The following is a 20,740-nucleotide window of genomic DNA, read 5'->3' as shown; positions in this document are numbered from 1 at the left end:
TTGATATTCGCCCCCACCCTTGCGAAGAGCGATCTGGCTCCCCCGCCCAACCCGTGACGTAGTCTCAGCGAGTGCGTGTGCCCCGCCCACCCGTGACGTAAGCCCCACAGCTGTGTGCTGTTGGCTCCGCGGTGCGCCGCTCCGCGCGAGTGAGTGAGAAAGAGTCTACTTTGAGACTAAATAAAACTGGTGTTAATTCTACAGCGTGCGCAGAACAGATATATCTATAGATCTATGTATATATAAAGGTCTTATGTCCATCGCGCTCTTATTTCCTGGTTTTTCGGTATCGGATAGAACTTCTCTCCGTTTATTTTCCAGGTTGCTGCATCAACTGCCACATAAACCTTCACCATTGTGATAATAGTAAAGAGTGCGATATCATTAATGGAGTTTTGGGCCTCTTTGAGCCGTGTTTCGTCGTAAATCGATTTCGCGGAAAGGAGATGGTCCGTAATATAGCTAAAAAACGGCCGGAATCAATCAAAAAAACACTCTGTGTACATATATGAAGCACAAATAGCAACGTAAGAGGATTAAAAGCTCTGAATAGTCGATTTTGCATGTTATGGGACCTTTGAAAATAGAGGGCCGTATTTTACCCCTTGAGGTAGCGTTATCGTGGGCGCAGCAGAGCTCATTTCGTCACACTTTGCAGTCGGCACAACTGATGACAGCGCAGGGCGTGGAATTCTAAACAAGAGGCGTGATTATGCAAAAATGTGAGGTGGAGTAAAGGCTCAGGGGCCGGGCACCGCGGGCTCAGGGGCCGGGCACCGCGGGCTCAGGGGCCGGGACTAAAGGCTAATTCAGAAGAAGCAGGAAGTTTGTTCGTTAACCTAAGGCTGCAAAAACAAGAACAGAGTTTGTTTCGGCTCTGGCATTCATACTTCAACAGCAGCGCTGCCGCTAGACCCCTCCTCCCGTGATCCCCAACAACTGTTTCCATGCCGTTGCTATGGAGATTATTATCACAGACCGCTCAGTTGATATTGTTTAGCTCAGTGTTTCTCAAAAGTTTTTCTGGTGACCCACTTTTTCTAATCAGATGTGCAGGAAGCAGATAAACCAGCTCACACACACAGCGCGATGGTGGAGAGAAGAGCGGACATGCTCTCAGTAAAATGCTTCATGTTTTATTACAATCAGCCTCATATTCACAGAGAAACAAACGAGGAACTGAATTTAGGTGCACAAAATGCAAACAGGTGGAGCGCGGCCATGCAAGAGAGAGCGTGCATGCAGCGCTATGGCTGGTCTCATCACTTAAAAAAGACTTACAGTATTAACAGTTTTGAGAATAAGAAGATGTTTTATGTGTAAGTTTGACAACCAATGGTTTAGCCAATCAGAGCCTAGCTGACAGATAGCTCTGCTGAACAAACTTCAGCTCATGTGTCAAGAATCAGCTGTCCTTTTGTTCCTACAGTCCGAGGTGCACGAACAAAGGTCTTGCTTTTTATGAAGGATGATTTAGCCCTAATGCAGGTCGTTGCAGCAGTCTGGGGGTTTGCACTGCAGGACCACCAGCTCCTGTGGCTCTGCTGCTGCCTGTCCTCATTTATGGTTCACAAGTCGAGTTTATAAGCATGTGCGCCGTCTTAGTCTGGGTTTAGTCCGGGAATGATGGTACGACGGAGTATAAGGGCCAACCCCCCCCAAAAAAAAGTGCTGCACTACGAGAATAATGTCATTAATTAATGAGAAAAAAGTCAAAGTCAGAAAAAAGTCGTAAATTAACGACTATAAACTCATTAAATAACGAGAAAAAAGTCATTAAATAACGAGAAAAAAGTCGTAGTTTAGGGGCCGACGTTCAAAGTGACCAGTGAGCAGTTCACTTTCAGCACCACGGCCAGGACGCAAAAGAACGGGCTTGGATGAGTTGACAGTTTAGAACTACATAAAAGCCTGCAATACTTGTTAAAGTGTTTCCTGGCCTTTAAAACAATGTCTTACGTGTGTGTTACGCGTTTATTACAAGACACTGCAGTTTAACTGCACCTTTCCTGTTACGCATCATCCACAAACTGTTAATAATAAACGCTTAACTTTCTCCATGGCGTAGCTGTAGTGCACCATGGGCTCAAACACCAGCCGTGCGACATGCCACAGCCGCCCGCAGACAGGAGGAGCAGCCTCGCTGTTATTCACCCAAGCCGGTGTTGTAGTCCGAGTGGATAATGTACCGATACTGTGACGGAAAAACTTGCTTGGGGCTCGTTCAGATGAGCAAGGCAAGTTTATTTGTAGAGCATAATTCGTACACAAGGGAAAGTGCTTCACACACAAATTCATTAAAATCAAAGACATGACAGAAATCACAAAACAGTTTAAGACAGTGCAAAGAAAATCCTTTCAGTCAAACAAAACAGTTTTAAGCTTAGGCTAAACATCCCCATGTTTAGTCCTGACTCTGGGCACCAGCAGGAGGCCGGTCCATGTTTAGACCTGACTCTGGCACCAGCAAGAGGCCGGTCCATGTTTAGTCCTGACTGGCACCAGCAGGAGGCCGGTCCATGTTTAGTCCTGACTTTGAGCACCAGCAGGAGGCCGGTCCATGTTTAGTCCTGACTCTGGGCACCAGCAGGAGGCTGGTCCACTTGACTCTGGCACCAGCAGTAGGCCAGTCCATGTTTAGTCCTGACTCTGGCACCAGCAGGAGGCCGGTCCATGTTTAGTCTTGCCTCTGGGCACCAGCAGGAGGCTGGTCCATGTTTGGTCCTGACTCTGGGCACCAGCAGGAGGCCGGTCCACTTGACTCTGGGCACCAGCAGGAGGCCGGTCCCTGAGGTCCTCAGAGTCTGAGATGGTTCATATGACACTAACATGTCAGAGATGTACTTTGGTGCTAGGCCATGGAGAGACTTGTACACAAGCAGAGCTGCTTTAAAGTCTCTTCTCTGAGCCACAGGAGCCAGTGCAGAGACCTGAGAACAGGACTAATGTGATGGTACTTCCTGGTTCTAGTCAGGACCCGAGCAGCAGCGTTCTGGATGTACTGCAGCTGTTTTACAGCTCGTTTGGAGAGGCTAGTGAGCGGCTGTTACAGTCTAATCTACTGGAGACAAGCGCATGGATAAGTCTCTCCAACTCTGGTTTAGACAATATACTTTTGAGTTTGGCCCTTTTTTTTAGATGCTAAAACGCTGCTGATGTTATTGATTTGACGTGGCTGTTAAAATTCAAGCCTGAGTCCATTATTACATTATATAGAGAAAGATAAGATAACCTTTATTTGGACTGCTGTAAAGAGCTTAAAATGAACGTGTTCTGAATGGGGCAAGTGCAAGTATCTCTATGATCTGAACTTGCTAGGAAACAGTTACAGAATTTCCTAGTGTGATGTCATCATTTGCAACTAGGAAGTACAATTTTAAAACTAAACAAATTGCTAAACTGTTATTAAATCTGTTTAAAAAAAAATAAAAAAATAAAAGAAGCGTAACTGTCAAAGGAGTAGTTCAACTCGTCATAGGCGCCTTCATTAATTCAGGAAAAAGTAACTTCCTGGAATACCACCTAATGAGATCACAAGTTGTTACAGAACATTTTCAGCTCTGGAAATTGGGACAGACTAAAGGGTTATTTTAACAAAACTCCACTGCAACTTTGATTGAGTGGAGCGTGTTGTACATACACTTCACTTGATATTAAATGTGTTTATCTTTGTGTCAGATGAAGATTTAGTGCAAATGAACTCAAGATGGCTCAGTTTGTGTCCAATGCACGGCTTAGACCAAAGAAGACACTACAGTATAAATGATGCTAAACGCTGCTTATAAACTCTACATTTAAAGGTGTTAGTGTTTGGCCGGCCGCTTATTTATTCTTGTCTCTAGAAACCCATGTAGCAGACAGAGACCAGATTTTCCGTACAACAGAAACGGTCCAGACTCCTTCTTAATGCTCTCATGTAAACAGCAGCAGAACAGATTTTCTCTTGAATTGATGATGCGAGAGGCGCAGCTCCAAACACTCCACAAATGTTTCAATATTTGTTCTAAATTATTATATTCAAATGTACATGTTTTTCTTGAGGCTGAATCCTATAGTTGTTGTTGTTGTTGTTGTTTTATGGCGGTTGGCATCCAAGTGTTGCATTACCGCCAGACTTTATTCCTCAGACTTTGTCTTAGTCCTCAGACTCTGTCGTAGTCCGTAAAAGTACTCCTTCCATTGCTTTGGTTGTTGTTGTTGTTGTTGTTGTTGTTGTTGTTGTTGTTGTTGTTTTATGGCGGTTGACATCCGAGTGTTGCATTACCGCCAGACTTTATTCTTTAGACTTTGTCGTAGTCCTAAAAGTTCTTCTTCCAGTGCTGTTGTTGTTGTTGTTTTATGGCGGTTGGCATCCGAGTGTTGCATTACCGCGTGTTACAAAGCCCATGAGGTCATGATATGTCTTTGTGACTAGAATAGTTGTTGTTGTTTCAGAGACCAACCGGCTTTATTCCAGGGAGACTCTTCTTCATCTTCCTCTCCTTCTTTGACGTTCGGTGCTTCCACCGTACAGCTTTATTCTTTAGGCTTCATTCTATAGGCTTTAATATGTCCACTGATGTCGCTGCTTGGTAGCCGTGCGTCTACGAGACTGGGCGAGGACAGGAGACCACCCCCACCCCCATCTCGTCACTCTGATCACTCTGACTCCCCACAAGCAGACCCCCATCACTCCGACTCCCATTTAGCGCCTTTAGCCTGTTTTCTATATCTGCCCAATCAAGCTCCTTTGTTCCAAGGAATCTCCCTGCAGCTTTAGCAATGATCCTGATCCTTTCAGTTCTGCTTTGAGTCTGAGCAGCACAGTTTACAACATCCACCATAAAGAGTACAAAATCCTCTCTATCCACAACTAGGGTATTCTCATTAATTCTGGAACCTGCACACTTGGGACCTCCACTCTTGAAACCTTCACACTTCTTGGGAGCCACGCTGGCCTCTCTCATTTCGCCCTGGCTGGGAGCAGCGCTGGCTCCTCTCTCTGTATTTACTCTAAACTCGTTACTTGAAACTTTCTTGACTGCATCTGCATAGGATATACCTTGAGAGACCTTTATTTTCTGCACCTCAGCAGCTCTTTTGCTAAACCTGCATCCCCCGAAGGCAGAGCTATGTTCTTCCCCACAGTTACAGCACTTCAGTTTTGCTCCCACGTCACACTTCCCATACTCGTGATCTCCTGCACATTTACCACATCTTTGCCTCCCTCTACAGACCGCTGCAATATGCCCAAAGCGCTGGCACTTAAAGCAACGCAGGGGCGGTGGAACATATGGCCTGACGTCATGGCACATGAACCCAATGAACACCTTACTAGGCAGACACCTCCCTTCAAGTGTTACCATTACCGACAAGCTGTCACATCTTACCCCAAACCGGGTCACCTTCAAACGCCTAGCGTCCACCACCGTAACTCCAGTCAAATTCTCCTTAACTTCATCCACAGACGTCGCCGTAGGGACACCTACGATAACTCCTCTGACCGTGTTTCTTTCAGCATCAGACACAAGAATGTCCTTTCCACCCAGACGTTTAGCTCCATTCGCCTTCCGTTGCTGAGCCGCGTCCTTGCACACGACCAGCAGCGAGCCATCTCTAAGGACACTCGCACTCTTGATCACTCCCACAGCTACAGTTAGGCTCTTTGACAATGCCACTGAATTCCACTCCTTAAAGGATGCACTATCCTGTGCAAGCTTTATGATCACCTTACAGTCTCTGCTCTCACCCCGGATATCAATAGCTTCAGCCTCATCCTGCTGCTCATTCCCAGAACCCTCGGACGAGCTAAGGGACTTTTTACGTTTCCGGGCACGTGCAGGCAGAAAAGGCTGCTCCTCCACGCCGTCCAGAACGTCTTCCATCCCCGATCCACTCTCCTCCGCCATCTCCCGTCTCTCCAGACCGGGTGTTTACATGACCCCGGGCTTTTGAGCCCTAAGCGAGCACCCTCTGACCCTCCAGTTAGAAGAGTAACTGGGCAGGTGTCATGACAGAACTGGACCCCAGACTTGCGACAACAGCCCTGTTGCAGTAAAAGTGCGGATCTTCACTTCTTGTTCCATTCAATCTCTGTGGGAATTAGTCGAGTGCAAATACATCCAAATAAAGATGACAGAAAGTGGACTATGTTACTTCAACCTGGTAAGACTCAAATAAATATATGACAGAAGATGATGAACTATAATTAACAACAATATATGAAAATATATGATATATATCATATATTTATCATAATATACATTTTCATATATTGTTGTTATGTAATGTACGTAGGTTTGGTGCTTAGACCCTGGCAGGGAACGATGAGCAGGAGGAGCAGTGCATGATGGGAATCATGCACTGCTGAAAAGTTGGCGTGAAATGCTGAACGTTGGCGGAGGGTTGCGCGAGCTGAACTGCAAAATGGAGTGGGCAGAGGGGTACATGAACTGAACTTCTGAATGGTGTAGCGGAGGGATGCTGAATAGAGTGGAGGAGGGTAGCGCGAGCTGAAAGAGGGCTGCACGAGCTGAACTGCTGAATGGAGTGGCGGAGGGTTGCGTGAGCTGAACTGCTGAATGGAGTGGCGGAGGGTTGCGTGAGCTGAACTGCTGAATGGAGTGGCGGAGGGCTGCACAATTTGAACAGCTGAATGGCGGAGAAGGGCTGCGGGAGCTGAACTGCTGGATGGTGGAGGAGGCAGCGTTTAAACAGGCTGAGCTGTGATTGGCAGCTGTTGAGCCTATCCTAAAAGCAGCACAGTGAATGTATTGTGCAGGTGGAACAGCAGGATTGACTACAGCTCTAGACTTTACCAGAAATTATACTTTTTGTGAAGCTCAAATAGGATTTTGAAGCTATCGTTAGTATTTTTTTCACCATTTCTACTTTGGAAATTCAAACTTTTTGTTTTTGTTTTAAAGACTTAAAATCATTAGCATTTAGATGTGATGTCCATCCATGTTGTTTTGTCGTGCTGAAAGCTGAGCAGAGAAGCAGGTCAGAGAAAGGCTAATCTTTCAGCGGCTCTGCTCCGATTTCACATGATGAGACTGTTATTCACCTGTGTCCCGCATCAAACAAATGTCCCGCTCAATAATTCACGCCTAAATGAGTCTGCGCTGACACACGAGATGTGGCAGTAACAGCGCGAGGCCTCAAATCTGTTGTGGCGTAAAAGTGTCAGTATTACGCCCACTTCAGGACCAAAACAGGACGCTCTGTGTGAAGTCTGTTTGAAAGTACAGTTTGTAAGCTCCTTCTGTACTGTTATAATGTTTATACTCAACTATCTGTTAGGAAATAAAGTGTTACGATTATTGTGAGAAAAACACCACAATTTAATGATTATTGGCAAAAATGAACATCTCAATTGTTTTATGAAGTTTGCCGACAACAATATTTATCTAATATAATATATAATATTATGTCCATCCAACAGAAATTAGTTAAAATATGTCTTTTAACATATTAGTTGAGTTTTAACTATCAGACAATTGTGAAATATCTGTAAAATATCTGTTCAATGTTTGTGGTCTGTGTTGCACCGAACCACCAGGACAAGAACCTATGTTTGTTAATTTTTGCTCATCGATAAGGGTTTATTGCCATTTAATGGCAATAAACCCTTTTTCTGATTCTGATTCTCATTCTGAAAATTATCTCAAAAGTGCAGAAATATCATTGTATAACCTTATTTGAAAGTTTTGGTACATGTTTTGTTTTGATTAGCTCTTTTTGTAGCATTTTTTACTATAAACAATATATTGGAATATTACAATTTGCATATCACAATCAAAATATAATCTCGTAAGTAAAATTTGTAAAAATAAAATGTGTTTTCAATTATAGTCAGAAAGTGCTTCTCACAATAATAAAAAACTTGATCAGCAATATGCACGAGTGACATGTAGTGCTCAAAAAGTCAGAAAAAGATTTTAAAGTCACATTTCTTAATTTCAAAATATTTCCCACCTCTAATTCTACTACCTACTAACATAATGTATAAACTCAAATATCTATTGTTGCAATTAGGGTTCAACTATTGATTTATTGTAACTAAATAATTATTGTGAGAATTGTCGACTAGTTTGATAATCAAATAATCGTCATCTAGACTCTAAATCATGCCATGTGCTGAAAGAAGAGGTTTTATGACTCAAGACAAAGCCAGAATTGCATCAAAATGACACCAGGAATGTGTAAATGTAAGTGTTTTTGAACATAAACTTAAATAAACCACATATCTTAAGCTTTATCTAGGGTCAAATTTTGTACAAAATGAATATTCACAGGCCTTTTGGAATCTAGAAATGAATAGTAAATATATCTAGTTACAGCCTGCCATTAACTTAACTAAATTAATGTTTTTGTTTTTTTTTCCCCCAGGTTTTACTCGGCGGAGATCGTTTGTGGCCTTCAGTTCCTTCACTCCAAAGGAATCATCTACAGGTCACAGCTGTTTACGCCTTTTAATGTGTTCAAACTGCAGTATGCTTCACGTTTTCCCGTCGTCTCGGTGTAGGAAAGGTGTTGAAATGCACTCAATTGAACTTGCGGTTGGGCAATCACACACTTTTAACACCTTTTATTTTAATATTAATGTGTGCTAATGTGATAACTGCGTCCGTGGCTACTCTTCAGGTGAATTCACACAATAGTAGTGAGAACAACGCACGCAAAATAATCACGGTTTAGATGAAGTCAAATCCTATTAAAATAATATTACGTACAAGTTGAAGTAAAAATGAGTCATCCAAAAATAAAACTACAGTGGTGGAAGAAGAACTCAATGTTGTTACTTAACTTAAAGTACAGATACAGAGTTCAAAAACAGAATCCCTCTGTGATGTCATCAATGTGCGACATGCCATGGAAAACACAATTTACACTTAATGGACAATTCAAACTATCATTCAACAAAATAAAGGTGTTATACAGTATTATTGTTTGTCAAATCATATTAGCGCGTAATTATGGATTTGGTTCTTGTTTACATTATGGTTGCTCGGTAACAATTGTGGAATTACCTCTACCTATGTCATAATAGCTGCCCATGTCCAACCAGGAAGTTCAATTATAAACTTGAATGATCAAACTGGGAGATGTTGTTGGGCAAAATGTTAAATAGTAAAATCTGAAATATAATTATTATAAAAAAAAATGTTTTAGTGAAATATGTCATTTAACAGGTCATATAGACTAAAATACAGAATAAATATCTACATTTTTAACTTAATTACCTTAATTACTTTGTACTTTGTACTATGTTCCACCCCTGTCAGACTCACAGATTTATTATGCAGTATTGATGTAACTTGGAACACAAAACAGACAAATAACTCACAAAGTATGGAGAGAAATTAAAGTTAGAAACATTAATTACTAGAAAAACAAAGATACATTTTTATTTTCTTTCTTTATTTGAGCCTCTTATTACTTTACTGTAAGAACATTAAAATATTCACAAGAAGAATGAACTAGTCAACAATATTTAAAGTGTAGTTACAATAAAAAGAACACTGATGCTAAGTTCATTGCTAAATAAATAATGCCAGCTCAAGTAAAACATAGAAAAGCTTGTGGATTCTCTGGTTCAAGCTGCAATGTAAATCTATATAAATCTAAAGTAGTTTATACCCAAAGACCCAAAGAATAAACATACTTTTATTGGTCTTAAAAATATTGAACGTCTTGTTATTTTTGCAGAGATCTGAAGCTGGATAATGTGATGCTGGACCACGACGGACACGTAAAGATCGCAGACTTTGGAATGTGCAAAGAAAACGTCTTTGGAGAAAATCGAGCCACGACTTTCTGTGGAACTCCAGACTACATTGCTCCAGAGGTATATGATAAAAACAACCAGCACACAAATACAAATACTCCTCATCTCTTCAAAAGCCTCTCCTGATCGAAGTGCATTGTTGTGCTAATGTTGCTAACATCTACACAGAGCTAATGACAACAACAAGTCTATATTAAGGTTCTCCTGTGCTGCTATTTTTCTAATGACAGTTTGGTCGTTTAGCGACTAAACTTGGTCTAAATTGTCTTAAATCCAGTGTTCAGAAAAGCAGAGTTTCCTCTTTCTCATCCACAAATGTACAAAGTGCCATTGTGTGCACGTCTTTGAAAAACAAAATAGTCTATATTTCTCCTAAAATAAGTTGTCCAACTGTCGTTGCTGCCATGTTTGTTTGACTTCTGCCTAAACCACAATGCTGCTCAGTGATTGGTTTGTCCCTAAATGCCATGTGATTGGCCCGTTTACCACTGGTGCGGACTGTGAACGAACAAGATTAATTCTCAAGAATTTCTGACCTCACAAAAATTAATTAATCTTGCTGGCCAGGTTAGTCGTATAGACTATAAAGATGTAATAAAACTCTTCGGGTTGATGGATTCACTTTTTCCCCCGACTTGGCGCTGGAAAACAGAAACAGGTCTGAGTTCTGACTTCCAAGAAACGCAGCATAATATTGTTGTAATTCTTCCTCAATCCATGTTGTTTTTCTACCTATAAAAAGTAGAAGTACACTATTCTGACCAACTGTATATTGTGTATATATTCAGACCAAGTCTATTTTGTTTTATTTGTAAATTTGAAATTTTATGCATGCCTTTTTTGAGATATTTGCTAAGCAGTGTTGTGCCTGAACGCGTTCATTGGATGAAAGTTCATGAACGCGTTCATAATTTTGGTGAACGTGAACTGAAGTATTACAGCCGACGAACGATAATGTGAACGCGTTCCTTCTGGTGTCTGTGAAAGTGTCCGATTTCTAGAGACTTCCAGGCGAAAAACACACCGTTATGTTGCCCAACCAGATCCTAAGCCTGGCAAGTGTGAGAGCTCCGAAGTTGTAGAGGCCGATAGCGCTATTGCAGACAGATTTTGCGTGTCGCACCACACTGCGCATGTGCATCAAAACAAAAATCAGCATGGACGCGACGGCAACAGAGCAGCAGGAGTCGCCCTACGACCAGTTATGAGAGTTTTATGATAAGGTCGGTGAGGATGGGAACAATCTAACAATTCAGTCACAAATTATTTGCTCTTTGAAACCTGCCTGGTCATTAAAAAAGACAGTCAAGCAGCAAGTTTTCTCATGTTTTTGAGAATATACTGTGGGGTTGAAAGCTGCAACTGCTGCTAGTGTGGGCTGAATGGACAGCAACAAATGGGGGAAGTCTGTCCCTTCAATGTGAATGTAAGTCCTGGTTGGGTAAGGATTCAAAATTGGATATGAAGATGAAATCTGACACATAGTTTCAAATTAAACTAAGTCGGTGTAATCCCTCATTCGTCCAGGCGTGTTCCATAGTAGAAAAAGCTTCAGTTAGTGATAGACTGTTTACAAAGGCTGGAAAAAGAGGAAGCGATAGACCGGCCTCTGTATTACAGACTGTAATAGACGGCCTCTGTATTACAGACTGTAATAGACGGCCTCTGTATTACAGACTGTAATAGACGGCCTCTGTATTACAGACTGTTCACTCCTGGTGAAGCCATGCCCTGCATTTATGGCCTTCCAAAAATACACAAAAAGGAGGTTCCACTCAGACCCATAGTGTGCAGCACAGATTCCATCACCTACAATGTGGCCAAGCATTTAACAACTATATTGGCTCCGCTTGTGGGGAATTCGGAACATCATGTGGAAAACACGCACAACTTTGTGGATAAAGTGAAACATCTCCAACTGGACCCAGATGACCTCATGGTTTCATATGATGTTGTATCCCTGTTCACCTGCATCCCGACCTCTGATGCTGTAGCAGAGGTGAGGATCAGACTGCAGGAAGACACCACCTACAGGAAAGGACCAAACTGACACCTGAACACATATGTAAACTGTTGGACATCTGTCTGAACACCACTTACTTTCAATTCCGGGGACAATTTTACAGACAGATTCATGGCTGTGCCATGGGCTCGCCCGTCTCTCCCATAGTGGCCAACCTGTACATGGAGCACTTTGAGAAGAAGGCACTGGCCTCTTTCTCAGGCATAGCCCCAAAACTGTGGCTTCGCTATGTCGATGATACTTTTGTAACAATCAAGCAACAAGAGTTGGAAACCTTCTCTGATCACATCAATGCTGTGGACCCACATATCAGGTTTACAAGAGAAGACGCTAAGGAGAATCGCTTGGCCTTTCTTGATTGTTCCACGATCAGAGGAGAGGACGGGAAACTCCAAATAGAAGTATATAGGAAACCTACACACACGGACCAGTATCTGCTCTTTGGTTCCAACCACCCACTACAGCACAAGCTGGGGGTGATCAGAACCTTACAACACAGAGCTCAAGGTGTGCCCACCAGCTCAGAGGGCAAGAAGAAAGAGGAAAAACATGTCCGAAATGCCCTCTCAGCCTGTGGTTACCCCGCTTGGGCTCTCAACAGAGTGAAGAGAACCAAGAAGCAGGACAAAAGTGAAACTGAACAGAGAAGGAAGGGTGTCTCTATCCCTTATGTCTCTGGCCTGTCGGAAAAACTGCAGAGAATTTTTAGACAACACGAAGTCCCTGTTTATTTTAAACCAGGAAACACTTTAAGACAAAAACTGGTTCATCCTAAGGACAAGTTGCCGACTCAAAAACAGAGCAATGTAGTTTATTCGATCCAATGCTGTGAAGAAAGCTGTAAAGAACGTTACAAAGGTGAGACTAAACAGCCTCTACACAAGAGGATCTATCAAGCAGGAGAAACGATGGTTTGAAAGAGGAGTCAAGGAAGCTATTTTTGTTAAAAAAGAAAGACCTTCTTTAAACAGAAATGGAGGGCTCAGATTCAATCTTCCTGGTATCTATAATGGAATACTGAACCCCTGGAAAGGTAGAGGACCAGGACCAGGACATGTAGCTGCTAATCAGGTACTCAGGGTGGTTGAGCCAGGGTCTCACAAAGACAAAGAGGATTCTAATAGCTAAATATCTAAATAATAATAATCTAAATTCTTTTACTGACAATGACTCTTGGATGAGAGTCGAAACGTCTATTTTTTTTCTAACTGAGTCCAGATGACTACAACTGAAGCTTTTTCTACCATAAATTAAACTAATACAATAATTGCTGCCTCTGGTTGTATATGGGCTGTGGAAATAATTTAGAACAATTATAGCTCGCAACATATTGAAAAAAGAACTGAATTAGTTCATTTTTGGAGTCGTGAACTTAGTTCAAAATTATGAATTATGAACTGAACTAGTTCATTTTAAAATGTGTGAACTATGAACTGAACTAGTTCATGTAGAAAGTGAACTTTCCCAACACTGCTAAGTTTTGAGCTAAAATAGTTGAAAACAGAAGAAACACTTGCAACATGGATAAATGAAACGTTTCTTGTCATTTTTAAATGTGTTTACCGCCATTAGCTGAATGAAGTCCATAAAACAAGTGAATAACTGACATTTCTCTCGAACAACACAGACGTTGTCTTAAATTTCACACACGTTCCTAGGTAAAACTAATTCTGTCCGAATAGGGCTTTACTTAGAACATAATACATGGAATAGAAAATAAAACATTTATCGCAGTGACAATATAGCGTGCTCGTAAATGTGCTCGTAAATTTTCAAAGTATTGCACAAAACATGAATGGACCACAAGATTAACCACAAATGGGCAGAAGTATGCTTTATTTCCCTTGTTTGAAAGAATACATTGCAAATTTCTGTTCCTTTTTTATTTGTAGTCATTTATACACAGGCTCAAGAATCAGACGATTCAAATGATAAAATGTTTTTCTTTTCTTTTTGTGTGATTTCTGTCTGTGGAGCATTTGTTTCGCTCACATTAACTTTATACAAAATGAAAACTAAAAGTGGTTTCTCTGTTGTTGCGGCGACTGTGCTAGGCTAAATACAAATGAAAACGTACAATAAACAAACAGAGACTGAAATAAGTACAAACATCTCAATCTAGAAACCTGTACTTCCATAACATGTAACCGAAGCTGTCCCTTTAAGCCATTCTCGCCGCAAACATAGAAATTATTTATTCCTCAAGCCCTGCCACTGAAAATAATCTACTCTCCTCAAAGAAAAATGGAGCTTAACCAAGACAAGAGTATTATGTTTCTAAAAAAGGACATAACATGGAGCATAATTAAGACCAAACTAGAGCTGCAGTGGAACTAAACCAGACCTCAACTTGGACTTGACCAGCACTAAACTAGGACGTAGAGATGGCCTGTATTTCAAATACTGGGTCAAGTTATAAATTGGTCCAAACCAGGACTTGAATTGTAAAGACTCTCGAGCATTCAGAAAACCGAGGACTTGATGTGGTCGGTTTTCATTTAAAGTAAGGCAGCGGTTATTTTATTACTTGGTTTACGGCTCCCCGCACTTAGATGATTGATTTCTACAATATAAATAAAATATATATATTTTTTTTTTTTTTTTTTTATAAATGAGTGCCAACAACGCAAAATAGCATTAAATGAAATATAAAAAGTGGTATTAAGTCAAAAGATAAGAGTGCGAGAAGCAATGTTTCGCCAAAATCCTGCGGGAGTCTGTGACGGAGCCGCGCCGTCCCTGTGCGCGGTCCCGGCGAGAGTGCACGTGCCGGTTTCCCTTTCTACTGCGCACCTTTTATATCGCAAATATACATTTTAAACCCGTTAACCACATTTTCTCCAGCGCGTTTTGCCGTGACTAAGGGTGAACACTTAGAAGCGTCAGTACTACCAATGCAAAACACGCTAAATCTACTGTTACACTCACCTGCGCGCCGTGTCTCCCCCCCCTCTCCTCCCGTGGTGCGTTTTGGGCAAACCCGGAAGAAAAAAACCTCTCTTGAAACTGAAATTATATTTATATTTATATTTCGTCTGCCTGTTCAATATATTTCATTTAAAAATCCGTAAACCAAGTAATAAAATAACTGCGGCCTAACTGGTCATTTTAAGATTTTCACCAATAATTTTCATGACAAAAAGGTGAAAGTTGCTCAGTTACTCAGGAGACGTATAATAATTTAAAAATAATAAAATTGCAGTGTTTACTATAGATTTTGGTCAGACTTAGGTGGCATTGATTGATAATTATTGTCTTTTATATCATTTTTGGATTATAAATGTCAATATTGCCTATTGTTCATATTTGAGCAGTACAAGGGGGCAATTTATTGAAATTTAGATGATATTGTTAGTGTTGTTTTGAAGATATGCAAACGTTGGATATTGAGTGTATTGTTTATTGTAAAAAATGCTTCAAACAGAGCAAGAGATTAAAAATGAAAAACGTTGTAAAGGATATTTCTGTACTTTTGTGATGAATTTTACAGACATTTCACCTTTGTCTGATGATTAAACCTCAACTAATATGTTTAAAGACACATTTTAACACATTTCTATGTCGGGATACTAAAAAGGCCGTGGCTGCAGAGCCGCGGCGCTGTCAAATAATCCAGCAGTTTCAGGCGCCGCGGCACGGCCATATAGCCTCATGGCTAACCTTAACCCTAACCTTAACCCTAACCCTAACCCTAACCCTAACCTTAACCCTAACCCTAACCTTAATCCTAACCCTAACCCTAACCTTAATCCTAACCCTAACCTTAATCCTAACCCTAACCCTGACCCTAACCTTAACCCTAACCCGGCGCGGTCAAATAGCCCAGCAGTTTCAGGAGCCGCGGCACAAAAAACCCATGCAGTTTCGGCCGCGCGCCGCGGCTCTGTAGACACTCCCTACTAAAAAAGCCCAAGATATTTATTTTTGTCAATTTCACCTACCTCTGATAAACAGTTTTTGCATTTTTTAAAACTATTTTTGACATTATTTTACCATTAAATGACACATATCATGCTTGTTCAATGATTTTCCCTAATTACTTTACTTTCATTTGTAATTTGTTAAGTTATTTTAATGTATTTGAATGATATTGTAGTTTACCATGACCAAAATAGTATAATAATAGAAGAGTAAAAAAAAATTCCTTAATAAAAAGTTATAGTACCTCATTAACTGTATGTATGTTACTGTTTTTAAATGTTTTTATCTGTTTGTATTGTTATTTGAGTGCATTTTTCTGTTATATGAAGCACTTTGAAATACTTTGTGTGTGAATTGTGCCATATAAATAAAGTTGCCTGCCTTGCTGTGCTTTTCAGATCCTGTTGGGGCAGAAGTACTCGTTCTCGGTGGACTGGTGGTCTTTTGGAGTGCTCCTCTACGAGATGCTGATCGGACAGTCGCCTTTCCACGGAGACGACGAGGACGAGCTATTTGAGTCGATCCGGATGGACACTCCTCACTATCCACGATGGATCAACAAAGAGGCCAGAGAGCTGCTTGAGAGGGTCCGTATTTCAGGAAAAACACCAAATATGACTTTATGTAGACAAGAGAAAGTCATGTGAAAGGAAAAATACTTAAAACACTCTTTTTTTTAAGACGATGACAGATCATTTTTAACACAAAATAATTAGCGTTACTTTAATATTGTCACATAGTCTTATTCTAGTTCTAAAACTACTGCAGGCAGGAAATATGTGATATGTGATATATATATCCGAGCTGAGATATTGGAACGTGATCAGATATTGGAATGTCATTCGAACTACAGAAGTGTGGGCGGATGGTGACTAAGAGAGGGAAGGTAGTCCACACAGAGGGGGTCTCACTCCTAGAAGGAACAATAGCAGACATTGAGGACAGTTACAAGTACCTGGGAATTGGCAAATGGCAACCTCAAAGAGGTAACAAGGAAAGTGGCTAGCCGTAAAGAAGGAGGCCGGGGACTAGTGAGCGTGAGAGCCACTATCCAGGACAAAACATCAAGATCCTTAAGTACATCAAGGAAAAGGCTCCTACGGATGATGTGCTCAGTGAATGTCTCAGACACTGGGGAATAGAGGATGATGAGGTGCTGGAGGGACCATCATGGGAGGACAAGCTCCTACATGGGATTTACCACCGGAACATAACTGAAGTGGCTGATATCATGAAATCCTACCAATGGTTAGAAAGAGCCGGTCTGAAGGACCAAGGCCCTGATCATGGCAGCACAGGAGCAGGCCCTGAACACCAGATCAATAGAGGCCCAGATCTACCACACCAGACAAGACCCAAGGTGTAGGCTGTGCAAAGGGGGCCCTGAGACCATCCCGCACAAAACTGCAGGGTGCAAGATGCTGCAGGGACAGCATACATGGAGCTCCATCACCAGGAGCTGGCATAGTGTACAGAAACATCTGTGCAGAGTACGGGCTGGAGACCCCAAGGACAAGGTGGGAAACGCCTCCAAAGGTGATGGAGAACGACCGAGCCAAGGTCCTCTGGGACTTCCAAAGTCCTAATCGATACTAAAATATATATATTATATAATATATATATAATATATATATATTTTAGTATTGATTATCAATACTAAAATATATATATAATTTATATATATATATTTTAGTATTGATAATTAATACTAAAATATATATATAATATATATATATATATATATATATATATATATATATATATATTTTAGTATTGATTAGGATTTGGTTATCAGTTTTGATTTAAATATTAAATAATAGATTCTAAACTTTAGTTAAGATGAATGGATATAGCAAGAAGGAATCTTTCATAAAATAAAGAGTGTTTCTACTCTCGGCAAAATGTTTACAGTAAGTGGATGAACAGTCAGATTGTAATGTAATATGTACAAAAAATAATGCTAAGAAAACTTGATTCAACAGCATTTAGTGATCAACTGTTTTTTTTTCTATCAAGATAGTGTTTTACCTTTTTCATGTGCACGATAGATTAGCATTCACAATATTACCGTATTCATTTCTCAATATATTGTCAACCTTAACTTCTAGGATGCGTGATGTCAATCTCTTTACATGTAGATGTAAATGTCTTTCTTCCTGCAGTTGTTTGAGCGAGACCCCAGTCGCAGGTTAGGAGTCGTGGGAAACATCCGTCTGCACTCGTTTTTCAAGAGCATCAACTGGACCAGTCTGGAGAGGCGGGAGATGGAGCCGCCTTTCAAACCAAAAGTGGTACGTTTTCAGTCTTCTTTTGGAGATGGCGAATGTAAAAACGTCCTCTGACCTGGAGATGGCGCTCTCTCTCGATCCTGAAGCCAGTTTGATGAGTGGCCAATGCTTTTTGTGGAATCAAACCGCCTGTGTTTGGCTGACGGGGAAACTGTTTGTGAAACTTTAGATTTAAATATATCGTCCTGTCACGGTTTGAAAAGTGAAGAACCCCAAACCATCTCAGTAGGAACTTTATCTACATCTGACAGAAGAACACAGCACGGCTCTGATGATGACACTCATTCCTGATTTTATTCACATTTTAATCCAAATTTCTTGTTTGTTTGTTTACAGAAAGCTCCAAATGACTGTAGTAACTTTGACCGCGAGTTCCTGAGCGAGAAGCCCCGCCTCTCGTACAGCGAGAAGAACTTCATCGACTCCATGGACCAGTCAGCGTTTGCTGGGTTTTCATTCATAAACCCCAAAATGGAGCAACTGATCGAGTGAAAAATCCTTCGTACTGATGTGAAAATTGGTACTTTTTAAATGTTGCGAAGTAGAGCAGGCTCTTTGTTTTTGTATAGACTGATGCTTGTGCATGCATTACTTGTCCTGAATGAAAAAGGCCTGTTTCATAATTAGAGTGAGAGGTTTGGTCTCCACTTCACTGTTACAATCGTCTATACTGAGTTGCCTGGCCAGCTGTCAGTGTATTAAAAGACTAGAGAGGTATTTGAGTCTATGATGTGGATGTTCATCTAGATGTGAAAAGTCGTCTGTTTTATCTCGAGCCAGTTTGTTTACGTGTAAAATTACATCTTAAAACGGCACTAAATTTCCTTGTATAAAGGAGGAAATACAGTCTGCTGCAACAATTAATCGACTAATCGTGGCTAGTCGACTATAAAAAATAACGTATTTTGATCATTGTTACCTGGACATTGCAGTCTCATGACCTTTTTTAAAACAAACACAGCGACATTATCGAATCAAAATGCCAAAAAATAAAAACCTTGTTAACAATAATATACTTTATTCTTAGATATTCCTTATCTAGAAGTCCCCAGAATTGAACCTTTTAACCTCTAAATGTACAATAGAATAAAGTTCGACTAGTTGATCACTGAAATAATTGTTAGAATTGCTAGAATAAAGTTTGTATTCTTCAATATATACGTTTATGAATTTGCACATGAACAATGAGATATAAATAAGATTTTGGAGTTTGGTACTAGATACTTGGATTAGGAGTGGCATTAATATTTTCTTTCTACCCACAATGTAGATATTAGGTTTAAATCTAAAAAAAAAAGCTTGTGAATTCACGCTAGTCCGTTTAATCAAACTTTGAGAACTTCTTTAAAGAGTTTTGTGAAAACATGGCTGGTCAGGCTACTTCCTTTACACTTATTGAACTCTACTTGATTCTATGTTGACTTTAGTTGCATGTTCCAAACCAAATCAAGACCTTTTTCATCTCTTTTTCTCAGCCTATAAAAGAATTTGTGTCTGCAACAGGAAGAATCGAGGCTGGATAAAACTGAGAAGTTGTGGTTTTGAGGTCAACTTACCGGTAACTGTGCCATAATAAAGAACAAAATGTCAAAGGGGCTAAGGTTCTCGACTGGTAAAAGTACTGTTAAAAAACTGTAGGTACAATTGTTTTAGAAGTGCTAAAATAACATAGCATCTGTATATAGACATTGTATATGGTTTCACTGTCTAACTTGTATCATGTATATTGGTAAGATAAGGATGAACTTTTTTACCGTCTTGTCTTTTACATCTGATTAAATAAACATCCACACTCAAATTTCAATGTTTTTGTTTTTGCAGGAATGAAAGATTTAATACTAGTTTAGGATCAGTTTGAATTTAAAGGAGGCATTTTATGCTTTCCTCCCAGTAATTTGGTTTTGAGCTGTGACAAAAATGGATCATAATTTTACATTTGTTCATTGTAAACCTAAATATTGATTCAAAACAGCTTTGTAAAAACAACAGATCCATTGACTTCCTGTTCAAAACAGCAGATCTGATAAGCTCCGCCTCTTCACAGTGACATTTCAGCGTAACAAGCAGCAGATCGTCATTTACATAGTTTTATCTTTGGCTATGGGACATTTTAGAACCCTACATGTGTGAGTCTTTCAATGAATCATAATTAATGTGGGCGGGGATAGGGGATATGTGTAAACTGGATATTTCTGAGCACTTGAGCCTCAGTTGCAATACACCACAGGATTAACTCAAAACATGCATGAATCGATCAATCAAAATACAACTTTGAGTAAACTAATGAAGAGGAAACACTGATGTAACAAGGTTAAACCTCATCAAAGTTTATTTTGCATAATATGTCCCCTTTAACTTGGGTTATAAAAATACCTTATTAACATATTAAGCATGTGTAATAAACCAACAACTTTTAATTAGTAGTAATTGTAGTAGTATAGGACTAGTTCTTAATTGCATGTTAAAATACACAACCTTCGTTAAATGCCAAAATTGAAAATAAGAATTTGTTCAAATATGAAATAAAAGTAAAATAAAGGTAAAATCGTCCTAAATAGTCCTCTGTAAATGCAGTTATCAATAATTTTATTTTCTCCAAAATCAAATTTTATCAACTTAATTTTTCATCTTTGGTTCATAATAATAAGAAAAAATGTAGCTTAACGGCGCCCTCTAACGGTTGTAGCACGTTGACATCTGACGTCACCTCGCACAAGGGCCACGTCACCACGCACAATG

At 40.2% G+C, this 20,740-nt stretch overlaps 1 protein-coding gene across 1 annotated transcript in view; it reads left to right on the top strand.

The window, feature by feature from the left end:
- prkcda (protein kinase C, delta a) overlaps nt 1-19,799 on the top strand; it is a 58,818-nt gene extending 39,019 nt beyond the window's left edge. The window contains exons 14-18 of the mRNA XM_072459735.1: nt 8,371-8,433; nt 9,691-9,829; nt 16,112-16,300; nt 17,876-18,004; nt 18,338-19,799. Of these exons, the coding sequence (XP_072315836.1) occupies nt 8,371-8,433; nt 9,691-9,829; nt 16,112-16,300; nt 17,876-18,004; nt 18,338-18,493 (676 nt within the window). The 3' untranslated portion in view covers nt 18,494-19,799. The remainder of the gene's footprint in view (nt 1-8,370; nt 8,434-9,690; nt 9,830-16,111; nt 16,301-17,875; nt 18,005-18,337) is intronic.
- The last annotated feature ends 941 nt before the right edge of the window (nt 19,800-20,740 follow it).

This window comes from Eucyclogobius newberryi, unplaced genomic scaffold (assembly GCF_026437365.1).
Source record: "Eucyclogobius newberryi isolate DKJ021-1_F unplaced genomic scaffold, fEucNew1.0.hap1 SCAF_266, whole genome shotgun sequence".
Classification (NCBI taxonomy): Eukaryota; Metazoa; Chordata; class Actinopteri; order Gobiiformes; family Gobiidae; genus Eucyclogobius; species Eucyclogobius newberryi.
Note: the sequence above shows the minus strand (reverse complement) of the source record. Positions and strands in the feature narration are given on the sequence as shown.